The 12,526-nt window shown below is 46.9% G+C and overlaps 1 protein-coding gene across 1 annotated transcript in view; it reads right to left on the bottom strand.

Moving 5' to 3' along the window:
• Window positions 1–1,241: 1,241 nt before the first annotated feature.
• zfhx4 (zinc finger homeobox 4) overlaps window positions 1,242–12,526 on the bottom strand; it is a gene marked incomplete at its 5' end in the record, with an annotated part of 44,626 nt that continues 33,341 nt past the window's right edge. Inside the window, 3 exon segments of the mRNA XM_084325813.1 lie at window positions 1,242–5,886; window positions 6,452–11,947; window positions 12,309–12,429. Coding sequence (XP_084181939.1) covers window positions 4,217–5,886; window positions 6,452–11,947; window positions 12,309–12,429 — 7,287 coding nt within the window. The 3' untranslated portion in view covers window positions 1,242–4,216.

The following is a 12,526-nucleotide window of genomic DNA, read 5'->3' on the forward strand; positions in this document are numbered from 1 at the left end:
AAGCAAGCCTTCAGGTTATGCTAAGTGAAAGTCGAGTGCACTCCAGGATCGTCGTAGCTGGCTACCATCTTATTGGCATGACACCCCCCTCCCCGAAAGTAATCAACCTCCCCCGTCTTTTAACTTTGAACATATGCACATGTTCCAATGTACCGTCTTCGGATTAATTAAAACACTTGACAACACTGTTCATCTAAAAAGCTTAAAACATGAGAATAATATGGTTTTATGTCTCGAGGATTCATATGTTGGGTTTCGGCAGGCCTATACATTTGAATAAATGGGACTCCGTTTATATAGCAGCTTTTATCCAAATGCCTCACGTTCACCCATTCACACACTGACGGCAGAGGTGTGTGAATGCAAAGTGCCAACCTGCTCATCTGGAGTAGTTAGGGGTCTTGCTCAAGGACACTTCAACACGCCGCCGGGAGCAGCCGGAGTCGAACAGGGAACCTTCAGATTAGCAGACAACCGCTCTGAGCCACTGTTGACCTACTGTATGATGGCCTGACGTTGACCATTATACTAAAGATGTGTAAAAAAAACAATGTGATTATACTGTAGATATGGTCGCTGAGATGACAGCAAAGCTACCTTGAAAAGGTACGTGGAGACGAAGAACTGGACACTCAAACGTACGTCGATCACGTCAATTCCGATTCCGTCGAGGCCGAGTCCTGGACTGATTTTCAGGACCCGTGACTCGACTTGGACTTGAGCACTGATGACTCGGACTTGGACTCGAGCATTGACTGCATTCAGACTTGGAAGGTGCAGACAAGGACTCAGACTTGTTAATTGATAAATAGTTATTTATTTTTGTAATAGGCTAAATCTTTTGTAATAGGCTAAATCTTTTGGCATAAGATATTGATGGCTATATTAATACCGTAACATTATTTAATTTCGGTGGTGACCGCTGTGTCATTTATGTTTAATGTGGATTTTTTTTTTTATTTGTATGTCAGCTCTTCGACTGCCAGACTGGAGTGGACTCAACCTTGATGACTTGGCCTCAGACTCGGACTAGGGTAATGGTGACTCGGACTCGGACACTGGGGACTCGAGACTCGACTCGGACTTGAGATTTAGTGACTCGACTACAACACTGGTGAAATGAAACATGATTGGCGGGGAAATAAAGGATATTTGGTGACACCAAAAAACTGGTTTGCAGATACAGTTTTTAATGTATCACAACAATGAGCAACAAACATACTTGATGAACTATTTCCAGAAGTTGTTCAAATACCATCTACAATAAACGTCATTTCAACTATGACAACAGGTCTGTGACAAAATAAAAAAAAAGAAAAGGTTTCAAAACCATGTTATTACCGTGATACGGTTCAGTTGAGACCTCAAACATTACAGTAACAAAAACTAATGCAACTACTCTCTATATATAAAACATCAATAACATTTTTGGTTTAGTTTATTTAAAGTTTTAGCCATAGGGGCTTCTTCTTATTAAAACCTCAGGGTGCATTTCCTATGTAACCCAGATGTTGAAGAGTACATATTGTTGTAGGATATGATTGCGCCGTGAAAATCCCTTTTGACATCCAGAAGAACAATTCCAATTTCAACCTTTTGAAGGCTGTCCTCATATGCATGACACAATCCATCCATTATTATTATTATTATTATCATCATTTTTTTGTTTTTTAAAAAGTTCTTTTTTTTCTTCTTTTTTTTCCTTTTTTTCTTTTTTTTCCTTTTTTGGCTGCTGTGCAGTTGCAATATCTATGTACAGTTATAATGTTGGACCATCCTTTTTGTTGGTTTGTTAGCTTTTACCAGTCCTTTGTGTGGGAAGCATCCTGTCTGATGCTAGCATCTTAGCACATGATGCCAGCGCGGACAGTTCAGTCTTTCGATGCTGAGCCACAGAAGTGGGGGGAAAGGCAAGGAAGCCGGTGGTTGTGAGAGCCTTTGGAATCAGGACCGTCACTCGTGTTTTTTGTACAATGGCAGAATTGCACCTTGGGGAGGCCAGGATGTCTCTTTGTGAAACACAATCGAAAAGTGTCTTCAGGATTAACGTAAATGTTAAAATACTAAAAAAAATCCAAATAAGGACATTTAAAAAGCTCACACGAACAGAGAATTAAAAACCGACATTTTGCGTTAAAACTTTGGGGGGGGGGGGGGGGGGGGGTTGGGGAGTGGGGGGGAGGAGGAGGAGAGAAAGAAACACCTGTACAATAATAATAATAATAAAACATAAGAGGAAATGTTACTTGATTTAATCGTTTGAAACAATAACTAAGCATGATTTTGATTTAACCTGTCAAACAGTTGCATTACATGCTACTTGCTCATCTCAGAATAGGAAATACCAAAAGCAATACATTTTTGCATTTCTTCATATTAATAAATTTGTACCATGCACAGCCAACTACGAATATGTACAACAGCTTAGCGTTCTTTGTTCACAAGCCTCTCCTTTCATACAAATAGCCTTCTGTTACTTTGGAATGAATCACGTTGGTTTTAATTACCAAACTAGAGAGTGATTCGTAAAAAATTGAACACCCTTTGACAGCTTTCACATTCTTAGTTCCACAGCAAAAAAAAGAAAGAAAGAAAAAAAAGGAAAACGAGAGAGAGAAAAAAAGAACAGCAAAGCAAAGCAAATCATGGATCAGTAATTTTGTCTGGTAGAAAGTTGAGATTTTATGGCAAGCAAAATAACATTACACAGTAGCAGCAAAACGTTGTTGAAAGGTAATACTTTGCAATGTTGAAATCACTAAATGTGGAAAAGAACGAAAATGTTGACTTTTTAATGGTTAGATCAACAGAAGTGCCCAGAGAATTGTTGGGAGGACGAGGACCTATGCACTAAATGGCAGTGTATAGGTGTAACACTGTTATCAGTCCTACAAGCACATGAAAATGTTTCAATATACAAAACAAATGCTGTTGTCCCCTTTTAAAGCAGCATATCTGCTAACTAAGAGCAAATATTCATACCTTTTTTTTCTTCTTTTTTTATTTTTTTATTTATCATTTTGACCAACTTGTACCTTAACAGTTTCAAGTAAACAGTACTACTTTCATGGATGCACCAATTGTTTAAATAGGTCTCCGGATTGTTAGGCATCAATCCTGTAACAAATATGGACCAATATGCTGCTGCAATAAAAACACAAATAATAATTAAAACGAACAAAAATACATACATACTTACATACATACAAATGGAAAAAAAAAACTATTAAATTAACAAATGGCCTACCCAAATAATAAAAAGACAAACGAAAACCAAATAAGTGCACTATAGTCCAGACACAAGCAGGTACCGTAACAGTACAGCAATTCACAAATGAAAAATGTCATATTCACATAATCCTCAAGAGTCTATCAAAACTAGAGTTATTACCTCTTCAGAAAAGGGTGTGAACAGAGGTAAAGGTGAGAAGGTAAGAGTTGGCACAGATTAGTATATTCTACAAGAAAAAAAAGGGGGTGGGAGGGCGTTGGGGTGGGGGGTGGGGGGTGGCGCGGGGCTCGGGGGTATCGACACAGCTTGTTGTAATACAAACTGGCAAACACAAGGGGTCAAACACATATACTTCACCGTTCTAATTTCCCTCAGTGGCAAAACCATACCGTCTTTGTAGGGCAAAAACTAAAAAGGATATGCACATCGTCCATTGTAACAGTAATATTGTCTCTTGGTACTCTACACACATCAAGGAAATGCGTCCGATAAAGCTTGACATGTTTTGGTTATAAGCCAAGTGTACCCAGGCTTGTTGCTGCTTTTAACAAATGAGAAATGTTATGTTCTGACCTGAGAATTTAAAGCTACTGAATTACACCTATCTAAACTAAGAGAGATTCTCTTTGAGGGTTTCTGGATCGTCATCCCATACAGTACATGCTAGCATTTGGAACACAATCCAGCTGAGGTGCAATTTGCTATCGTGAGAGTTTTTGGCTTGAAACAAGCTCCCCCAAGGGAGCCTGTGGGATTTTTTTCCTACTCCGTGTTTTTGTATACAATATAAGCTCAGTCAAGCATATGCAACAGTTCTGTCCATAACAAAAATCAATCAATATCTTGCCAGCATATCAATATGGGAAAAACAATCCTGAGTCAATCATTTGGTACTGTAATTTTTTTGGGTTAAGAGAAACTTTGGAACTGCAGTTTAAAAAGTCTTATTTTTTTTTCTTTAAGCAAGGGATCCTGTTTTCACTCCTACACACTGAACATATCCATTCTGATACTATTGAAGCTCGCGTCTAGGCCAGAGGCCGGCTTGGCCTTGACCTCCAACGCGTTATCTAAGTCATCCAGCTTCTGGCTTAGCTCATTGTCAGACTCGTCTGAACAACTCTCGGTGGGTAGTGAGGTTGGAACCCCTGAGGTGCTGCAGGAGGTTGAGGTAACCGTTGAAGGCGAGGAGAGGGGAGGGGGAGGAGAAGCAGACGGGGAGGAAGAGGAAGCAGCTTTCCGGGCTGTGGTGGCCTGGAACAGGACATTTGGCCAGGACTTCATGGACAAGCGAGAGAGATGAGGAAAGGTGTTATTAGAAGAAGCTGCAGACTGCGAGGTAGATGTGGTGTTAGGAGGAGGGGAGCAGACAGAGTGAGGTAATAATCTAGTATGCTCTTTGGCATTTCTCATTGCTTGTTTGATTGTTTTCTCTTTGTGCAAGCTCGACTGGAGGTGTTGACCAAGTGCTTCATTCCCATTAACAACCACGTTGCAGGCGACACAGGTGTATCTGCTCACCGCCTTTCGAAGCACTGTCTCTTGCGGGTCAGTGAAAGGATGTCCGAAGTAACAGAAGGACTTCTGGTGACGCACCACTGAATCCTCGTCAGCGAAAATCATCTGGCACTTCCTGCATATAAACTCATGCTTGACGGACGGTACGATAAAAGCGTCTGGAAAGTCTGTGGTACTTTTGGTATCTGTTTTCGGTTCTTCTTTTGTGCTTTCCATTGAAGAGCCTTTGTTGCTGTCATCCTTTGCTTCCATAGCATCTTTTGGTTTGGAGGAGTTGGTGGCGGTGGTGCTCTGCGCGCACTGGGACGACTTCACAGGGGTTGATTTTTGCTGCTGCTGCTGTTGTTGTTGTTGTTGTTGTTGTTGTTGTTGTTGTTGTTGTTGTTGTTGTTGTTGTTGTTGTAGTTTCAGTTTTTGTTGTTGTTGTTGATGTTGTTTCTGTTGTTGCTCGAGCTGCTTCTGCTGCTGCTGCTGCTGTTTCTGCAGTGAATCCTGGAGGGACTGCTGGTACTGCTGATACTGCTGCAGGAGGACAGTGGGGGAGAGGCCAGCGGCCATGGCGGCCTGTGGGACTGCGGCCGGCCCGTAAGGAAACAGGCTCTCCATCCCACACATTGGAGGGAAGTAGCTGCCTGCCTGGACCCCTCTGGGCAGCTGGGGAGAGAAGCAGTTGGAGAACCCTGGGAGGAAGTAAGGCAGGAACTGGCCCCCCAGGAAGGAGCTGGGATCGCTGGCGGCGAGGGCGTTCTGCAGAGCCTGCAGCTGACTGGCGTCCAGCTGAACCTCACTTGCTTGTTTCGCCGCAGCCAGAGCCGCTTTCTCCCTCTTCTTGGCCATGCTGGGGGTGTCGGGGCGCGAGCTGTTCACTGCTTCCCGCTCCTTGACCTTCATCTGCGGAGGCTTGTCCCCTGGGTTCTTGCAGTCTCTCTCTGGGTCTTTGCCTTGCTGCTCGGTATGATTAACTGATGCCAAGGGTGTGGAGGGAACAGGAGGAGGAGGAGGAGGAGGAGGTGGAGGAGGAGGAGGATGAGGAGTCTGCAGAAGAGTCTTGGTTGGGGTAGAGCTGAGAGACATGGCAGGAGAAGGGGTGGCTGGTGTAGGGAACCCAAGCATGCCAGCACCGGGAGACGCTAAAGCTGAAATACAGTGGTATATAGATATTGAAATATTCAATATTAAAATATCCACCCCCAAAATAACTATGGAATAAAAAATGTTGCATGATAAGATGGAGATGTTGCAAATGTGATTGACTTAAATTTTTGTTTTAATTTGTTATCTTTTATCTTTTTTAGATTTAGTTATGGAACAAAACTGTCACATGCGCTTTATGATAATATCATTATACCAATATGAGAATATAAATATACCAAACCCACAATAAGGGAAAAAAACAACCAACACAAACAAAACCAATGATATAGATGCATTTGTCTTAAAAAAAGAAAAAGAAATCTTCAAATTATCAGTTAGCAATCCAACTTGGATGATGAGTTGACATCATGCATTAAAACTGTCCGCGCACAATCCCAACATTTTTCTTTCTCAATAGTAAAAATAGGACTATCCCCATCAACACCATAGTGACATGGAATGAGCAGTAATTGAGTAGAATAAAATAGTATTTTTGTTTTGTGCATGTTAAAGCTGGGTTTCATAAAGCTACTACTCTATTTGTCACTGTTCGTCATACTAACTCACCGGGTGTGTTAGGAGGAAAAACAGGAAGCGACGATGGCCCGTTGACCCCAGGAAGCAGGACCGGTGGCAGGCCAGAGATCCCTGGGTAGCCTGAGGGCAGGCTGAGGCCATGAAGTGCATTGTTGTTGTCCACTGCAGTCTGCTGGTGGGCAGGCAGGCCAAGCCCTTCGCCAACCTTCTTCATGCGGTCCAGCTCTTGCTGAGCCATCAGCTGACGGACAGTGGTTGGTGCTAGGTAGTCCTTCTCTCTGTCCACCTGGTTTCCCAAGGTTTCTTGCACTTTTGCGATGTGCTGTTTGGAAAATATGTGGTCTCGGATGGACATCCGGGGGGTGTACTTCACCACACACACGGTACAATGGGGCCTCGGGCCTTCCGGTGTACCTTGACTTATCATGAATGGCTTTCCGATGTTAATCTTGAATTTCTTTTCCTTGGCGCGGGCGTTCTGGAACCATACCTGGACCACACGCTTGGGGAGTCCAATCTCGTTGCCCAGCATCTCGCACTCCTGCATTGTCGGGGTGCGGTAGTCACTGAAGCAGGCCTTGAGGACTTTGAGTTGCAGGTTACTCATCTGGGTCCTGAAACGCTTGTAGCCTGGCCTATCGGAGCTGCTGCATTTTCCAGACTTGCCGAATGGGTTTCCGCTTCCAAAAGGACTTGGGGAGCTGGGATCGGTCAAGCTTGAGCATTCGCTCCTGTCATTGAAATCATCCAAATCGTCATCTCTGGTGCTGAAGTAAATGTCATAGTCTTTGCCAGAGAAGCTGAGGGAAGGGCTCACCATGCTGAACTGGTACCTGTCATCACCCCCATCGGAACTTGGGGCAAAGTTACTCTTGTTGTCACACAGCTTGTCCCCTCCATTGGCTGTGAGGCTTTCAACCTCATTATTGTTACCCTCGTCTCCAGTTGTGGCATCACTTATAGCGGTGTTGATTGAGGAGGTCTCATCAAAGTCCATCTTGCATGGGTCATAAGATGAGGCCTCTGCAGAATTCATGTTGGCCCCGTCGATTTCATCACAGTTTTCTGCTTTGACGGATGAAGGGCTCAAGAAGTTTTTTAACGGTGCCTCAGATGGTTTGATTGGGGTTGAGGATGCAGTTGGTAGCTCATACTCATTCGGCTCAGTCTTGGTGGGCAGCTGCGGGTACTCAAAGAAATTGTACTTATTTGGGCTTTCACCTCTTTCATTGTCGTGATTCATCATTGGGCTGGGAGGCAAACTGAAGCCTGCCTGCTTAGCCTCGTGCCAGTGTCTAGAGCGTATGTGGCTATCAAGAGCTGACTTAGCCTTGAACAGGGCTCTGCAAAAGGGACATTTCTTGTGGGACTGGGAGGGCCCTATCGCTCGGAACTGTCCCTTTCTCTCTCGTGCGCGTGTGTTCTGGAACCACACTTGCACCACTCTCTTCTTCAGGCCGACCTCCCGCGCAATGTGGTCCAGCATCTTCCGTGTTGGGTTAGAGTCCAGTAGGTATTTGTCATAGAGGATTTCGAGTTGCTCAGGTGTGATGGTGGTCCTCAGGCGCTTGTCTCTGTGCTGCTCTTCACTGCTGTTGCCGCCGTCTTTATCGTTGGAGCTTTCCTCTTTGTCGTCAAGTTTTCTCTTCATTGAGCCAGAGCCGGGGACCGAGGTCAGACCGGAGCTGCTCTGAGAGGCCATCTGGGAAAGCCCTCCCGCCAGCAGCTGGCTTGTCATGAGAGGGTTGTTCGGGTCAAATATCATATAGGGCATATCGAGGGGCCTCTCCAGGAACTGGGAGTGGAGGAACTGGTTTTGAGCGGCCAGGAAATGCATGTGCTGGTGCTCCTGCCACAATTCCACGGTGGGAAAGGCAATCTTACACTGCTCACATTGGTATTGGAGCATCTGGTGAGGGAGGCTGTTGGTGAGTGAGGAGAGGGCCAGCGACAGGGGGCTTGAGGGCACTGCAGCCGGTTGTGGCTGAGAATGGGGCCTTGACATCTGGGGTTGGGGTGTTTTCTGAGGTGGTGGTTGAGGTGTAGAGGCCTTGGATGGTCTGGGGTCTGGCAGTGACTTGATCACTGGTGAGGGGGCAGGCTCCATTGGTTTAGGCTTAGGTTCAGGGGGAATATCGGGCTTAGGGGAGGTTTTCCCCAGGTTGGGACGAGGAGAGGGCATCATTGGGGAGCTTGAGCCTGAGCTGGTGGCTGGTATTTGGGGTTGCCTGGGTGGCTCAGTGGCAATCTTGATCGGGCACAGCTCTCCAGAATCTATATATTCCTCAGAGAAGTTGTCCTCATTGCCCTCCTCATCCTCATCCTTGTAACACAGCTTCTTCTGGTGCGTAATAAGGTCAAAGATACGCGGAAACACAATGTTGCACTTTTTACACTGGTACTGCATGTTGGTGGTTCTGATGTAACGCTCGTTGGTCAACTCTTTCTTCTCGTTGTCTTTACAATCAGCCTGGTTCTCATAGCTCTTGCGGGCTTTCTGGCGGGCATTTTGGAACCACACCACGATCACACGTGTGGGGAGATTGAGCACAGTGGAGAGCTGCTCAATTTCATCATCTTTCGGGTAAGCATTAGTGTCAAAGAAGTCTTGAAGGACCCTCAGCTGATAATCAGTGAATCTGGTCCTGGATGACCTCTTATTCATAGTCGCGTCAGTTCTGTAGTACTCCAGCGTGTTGTACTGGGTTTCCATTCGTAAATCCTCCAAGGTAGTGATGGGAGGGATGCTGAAGTTATAGGGGGAGTCTTTGCTTCGCTGGCGCTCTTTGAAGAGGGTATTACGGAACCAGTGTTTGATGACTTTCTGGGGCAAGCCGGACTTATCGGACATGTCCTGAATTTGGTCCTCGTTGGGGGAGTTGTTGATGTCAAAATGTGACCGTAGGATCTTCAGCTGGTCATCGGTAATACGGGTGCGCGGGCGCTTGAACTGCGACTGGCGGAGGAAGTTCGGATCGAGGCCCAGCTGCTGTTGGCAGAGCTGTGTGAGATCCGAGGACAGGGAGTCCATAGAAGGCATTTGCAGAGTAAGCTGATGAGGCATTCCTGGGTGCTGGATTGACTGCATCATCAGAGGGGAGAAGAGGGGCAGATCCAGGGGGATAGGAAGCTGCACTTGTAGGGGTGCAGGAGGGGCAGGGGGAGGTGGAGGCGGGGGTGGTGGCTGGGGTGGGGGTGCCTGGTGAGGTGCCTGGTGAGGAGGCTGGTGAGGAGGCTGGTGAGGGGACTGGTGTTGAGCAGGAGATGGGGCCGGAGTTTGGGGCTTGGCCATGGATGTAGAGGGAGGCTGAGGGGTTGTAACTGGGGCAGGAGCAGGAGGAGGAGGGGGAGGAGGAGGTGGAGGTGGTGGGGGAGTCTCAGGTGAAGCAGGGTTTATGGGGTAGAGCTTGTCGTAGGCCTCTCTGTACTGTTGGGCAAACTTCTCCAGCTCCACATAAGGGAAGAACTGGGCATGCACATGCTCCTGGTGGCTTTTGAGAATGAGCATGTTGGAGAAGAGCTTTCCGCACACCCCACACTCCAGCTTATCAGTATTCATATCCACTTGTTCAGTTCCTTCTTTGTTCTTCTTCTGGTTTTTCTGTCTGTTCTCATTGTATTGGATGACCAATTCGAATCCAAAGTTCTCTAGCAGGGCCTTGGCAGCATTGCCTCTGGCTCCAGATACAATACGTGGTGGGGGAATCAGCGGTTCTGGGAACTTTGACTGTTTGTGGTCTTTCTTGTCTTTTCCTCCATCACTGAAGCCCTCACCTCCATTCTCCATCTTGGCTCTGTTTTCCTGTTTCTCTAAGTGTTCCTCTGCCTCTCTAGACATCTGGATATCAGGAATTGACACAGTGCCGGGCTCCATTTTGGGTTTGTGGCCCTGCAGTTGCTGGTTCTTCTGTTGCTGGAGCTGTGAGTGCTGTGACTGGGAGTTCTGCTGCTGTTGCTGCTGCTGCTGTTGCTGCTGCTGCTGCTGCTGTTGCTGCTGTTGTTGTTGCTGCTGCTGCTGTTGTTGTTGCTGCTGCTGAGCCTGTTGCACCTGGGCCTGTTGCAGGGCCTGAGCCTGTTGCAGCTGGTGCTGCTGCTGCATCTGTTGCTTCAGGTCCTCCAGGAAAGATCCAGTGAGGCCAGGCATTCCAAAGGCTGCTGCCGAGTGCAAGGCCAGCTCGGGACTAAGGTTGAACTCTGCCCCTGGGATGTAGAAGGGGAAGAGGAACTGGGGCTGTTGGAACTGCAGCAGAGCCTCTGGGGTCATAGGGAAGTGGGGGAAGAAGGCTGGGTTTAGGAACTGAGGCTGGAAGAAGGCAGCCTGCTGCTGGAGCTCGTGTTGGAGCTGCATCTGCAGCTGTGCTGAGGACTGTGCTGCCTGATTGGCACTTGCCTGCGCTGAGACATGGTCAGTAGTCAAGCTTTGCTTTGTATTGTTGCTGCTGTTAGCTTCTTTGGCTTCCACAGTGTTTTCCTTGTTAGCAGAGGGTGTTCCACTTCTAGCAGTGTCTGAGTTGTGGCTGTTCCCTTGTGCAGATGGGGCTGGACTCTTTGCTGACACTGGGCCACTGTTCCCCATAATGCTGCTGCTGCTTGTTTCAGTTTTGGCTGTTCTTGCTTTGGTCTGGTGGAGCACGGATCTCATGTGAATCTCCAGTGTTGAGCTTTGGCTGTAGGCAACATTACAAGTATTGCATTTGAATGGTTTGTTGTCAATGCTGTTGCTTGTTTCTTGGGGAACTGGGCTCGAGGCTTCTTGGAGGACCTTCTTTAGCTTGTGCAGGTGAGAGACCGAGTTGTAGTGGACAAGGAGGATGTTCTTTTGGGTGAAGGACTCCTTGCACACGGTGCATTTGTAGGGCCGGGACGGGTCCAGGAATTTCTCCATGGTGAAGTTGGGCCCCTTTCTGAAGGGCAGGGTCCGTTTTGGCTCCGCTCCCATGTCGTCCAGCAGTGAGCTACTGTCACTCCCCGTCGGACTGGGCTTCTCCTCCTGGTCCATTTCCTCATCTTTGTCCAAGTCGTGTTCAAAGGCCTGAGCTTCCTCCAAGGCCCGGGCTTCACTCTCAGTGATGTCCCCGTTCAGTGGCAGACTCCCTACGAGCTGCTGCACCTCGGCGTCGCTCAGCTCGGGGTGCCCGTTCTCCAGATGCTTCCTGAGGGCCAGGAATGTCCGGAAGCTGCGCTGGCAGAGGCTGCACATGGTGGCCGCTCGGATGGCATGGTACTGGGAATGTATCTGAAGCTTCTGCATGGTCTTGAAGGCCAGGCTACAGTGGTTGCAGCGGTATTTGTAGACGTGCCGATCAGAGACCGAGAGCTGCTGTTGCTGTTGCTGCTGTTGTTGTTGTTGAAGCCTCTGGAGGTGGTCCTGCAGGGAGTCGGGGGACTTGCTGTCGTGTCCAAGTCCACTAGCCCTCTTCCAGTCGGGCGCTTCTGAGGCTTCCTTCTGCGGCTTGTGTTCTTCAGCCTGAAGGTCAAGTGCATTCTTGTCGTGAGTGTTTAGATCTTCCTTTTTAGAGCTGTTTCCTAGGAGAGGACGATAAAAGAAATACACGTTACTTCAAGTCAGCGGAGGCCATTGCACTTTGTGTTGTAATTATTAGTTAACAAAATAGCTCTTAGACCACACTGCGCGGACGGCAGCGTGCTATGTATAACACTGTATAATTATTTTACATTTAAATTTAAACCCTTAGAGTCAACAGTCAGAATTATGATCAAACTGACCATGAAACCAATTTCTTTGAGGGCATTTAAGGCTTATAAGTGGAAAACGTCAAAATGACAGATTACAAACTTACAATTCCAAGGTCAAGATGTATAACTGGTTAGACAAATACACACATCATTAACGGGGAAAAGATGCCAGATACATTATTCTGCTTACCATGGGACTTTCCAGAGCCATCAGAATGACCAGAGGTGGAGTCCATCAAAGACAGGCCTTTTTCTTGTCCAGGCGAGGGATGCATCATATTATTCGGCGTCATTGTCTCAGGTCCGACAACCTTGTGAGGAAAAAAGAAAAGAAATTCAAAATCACCAACTTGAATCTCCTCGAAAACATGTAGAGAGGAAGTGTACTTTTCAACTCACTTCTCACCA

The sequence above is a fragment of the Notolepis coatsorum genome (genome assembly GCF_963971535.1).
Source record: "Notolepis coatsorum genome assembly, chromosome: 12".
NCBI lineage: Eukaryota > Metazoa > Chordata > Actinopteri > Aulopiformes > Paralepididae > Notolepis > Notolepis coatsorum.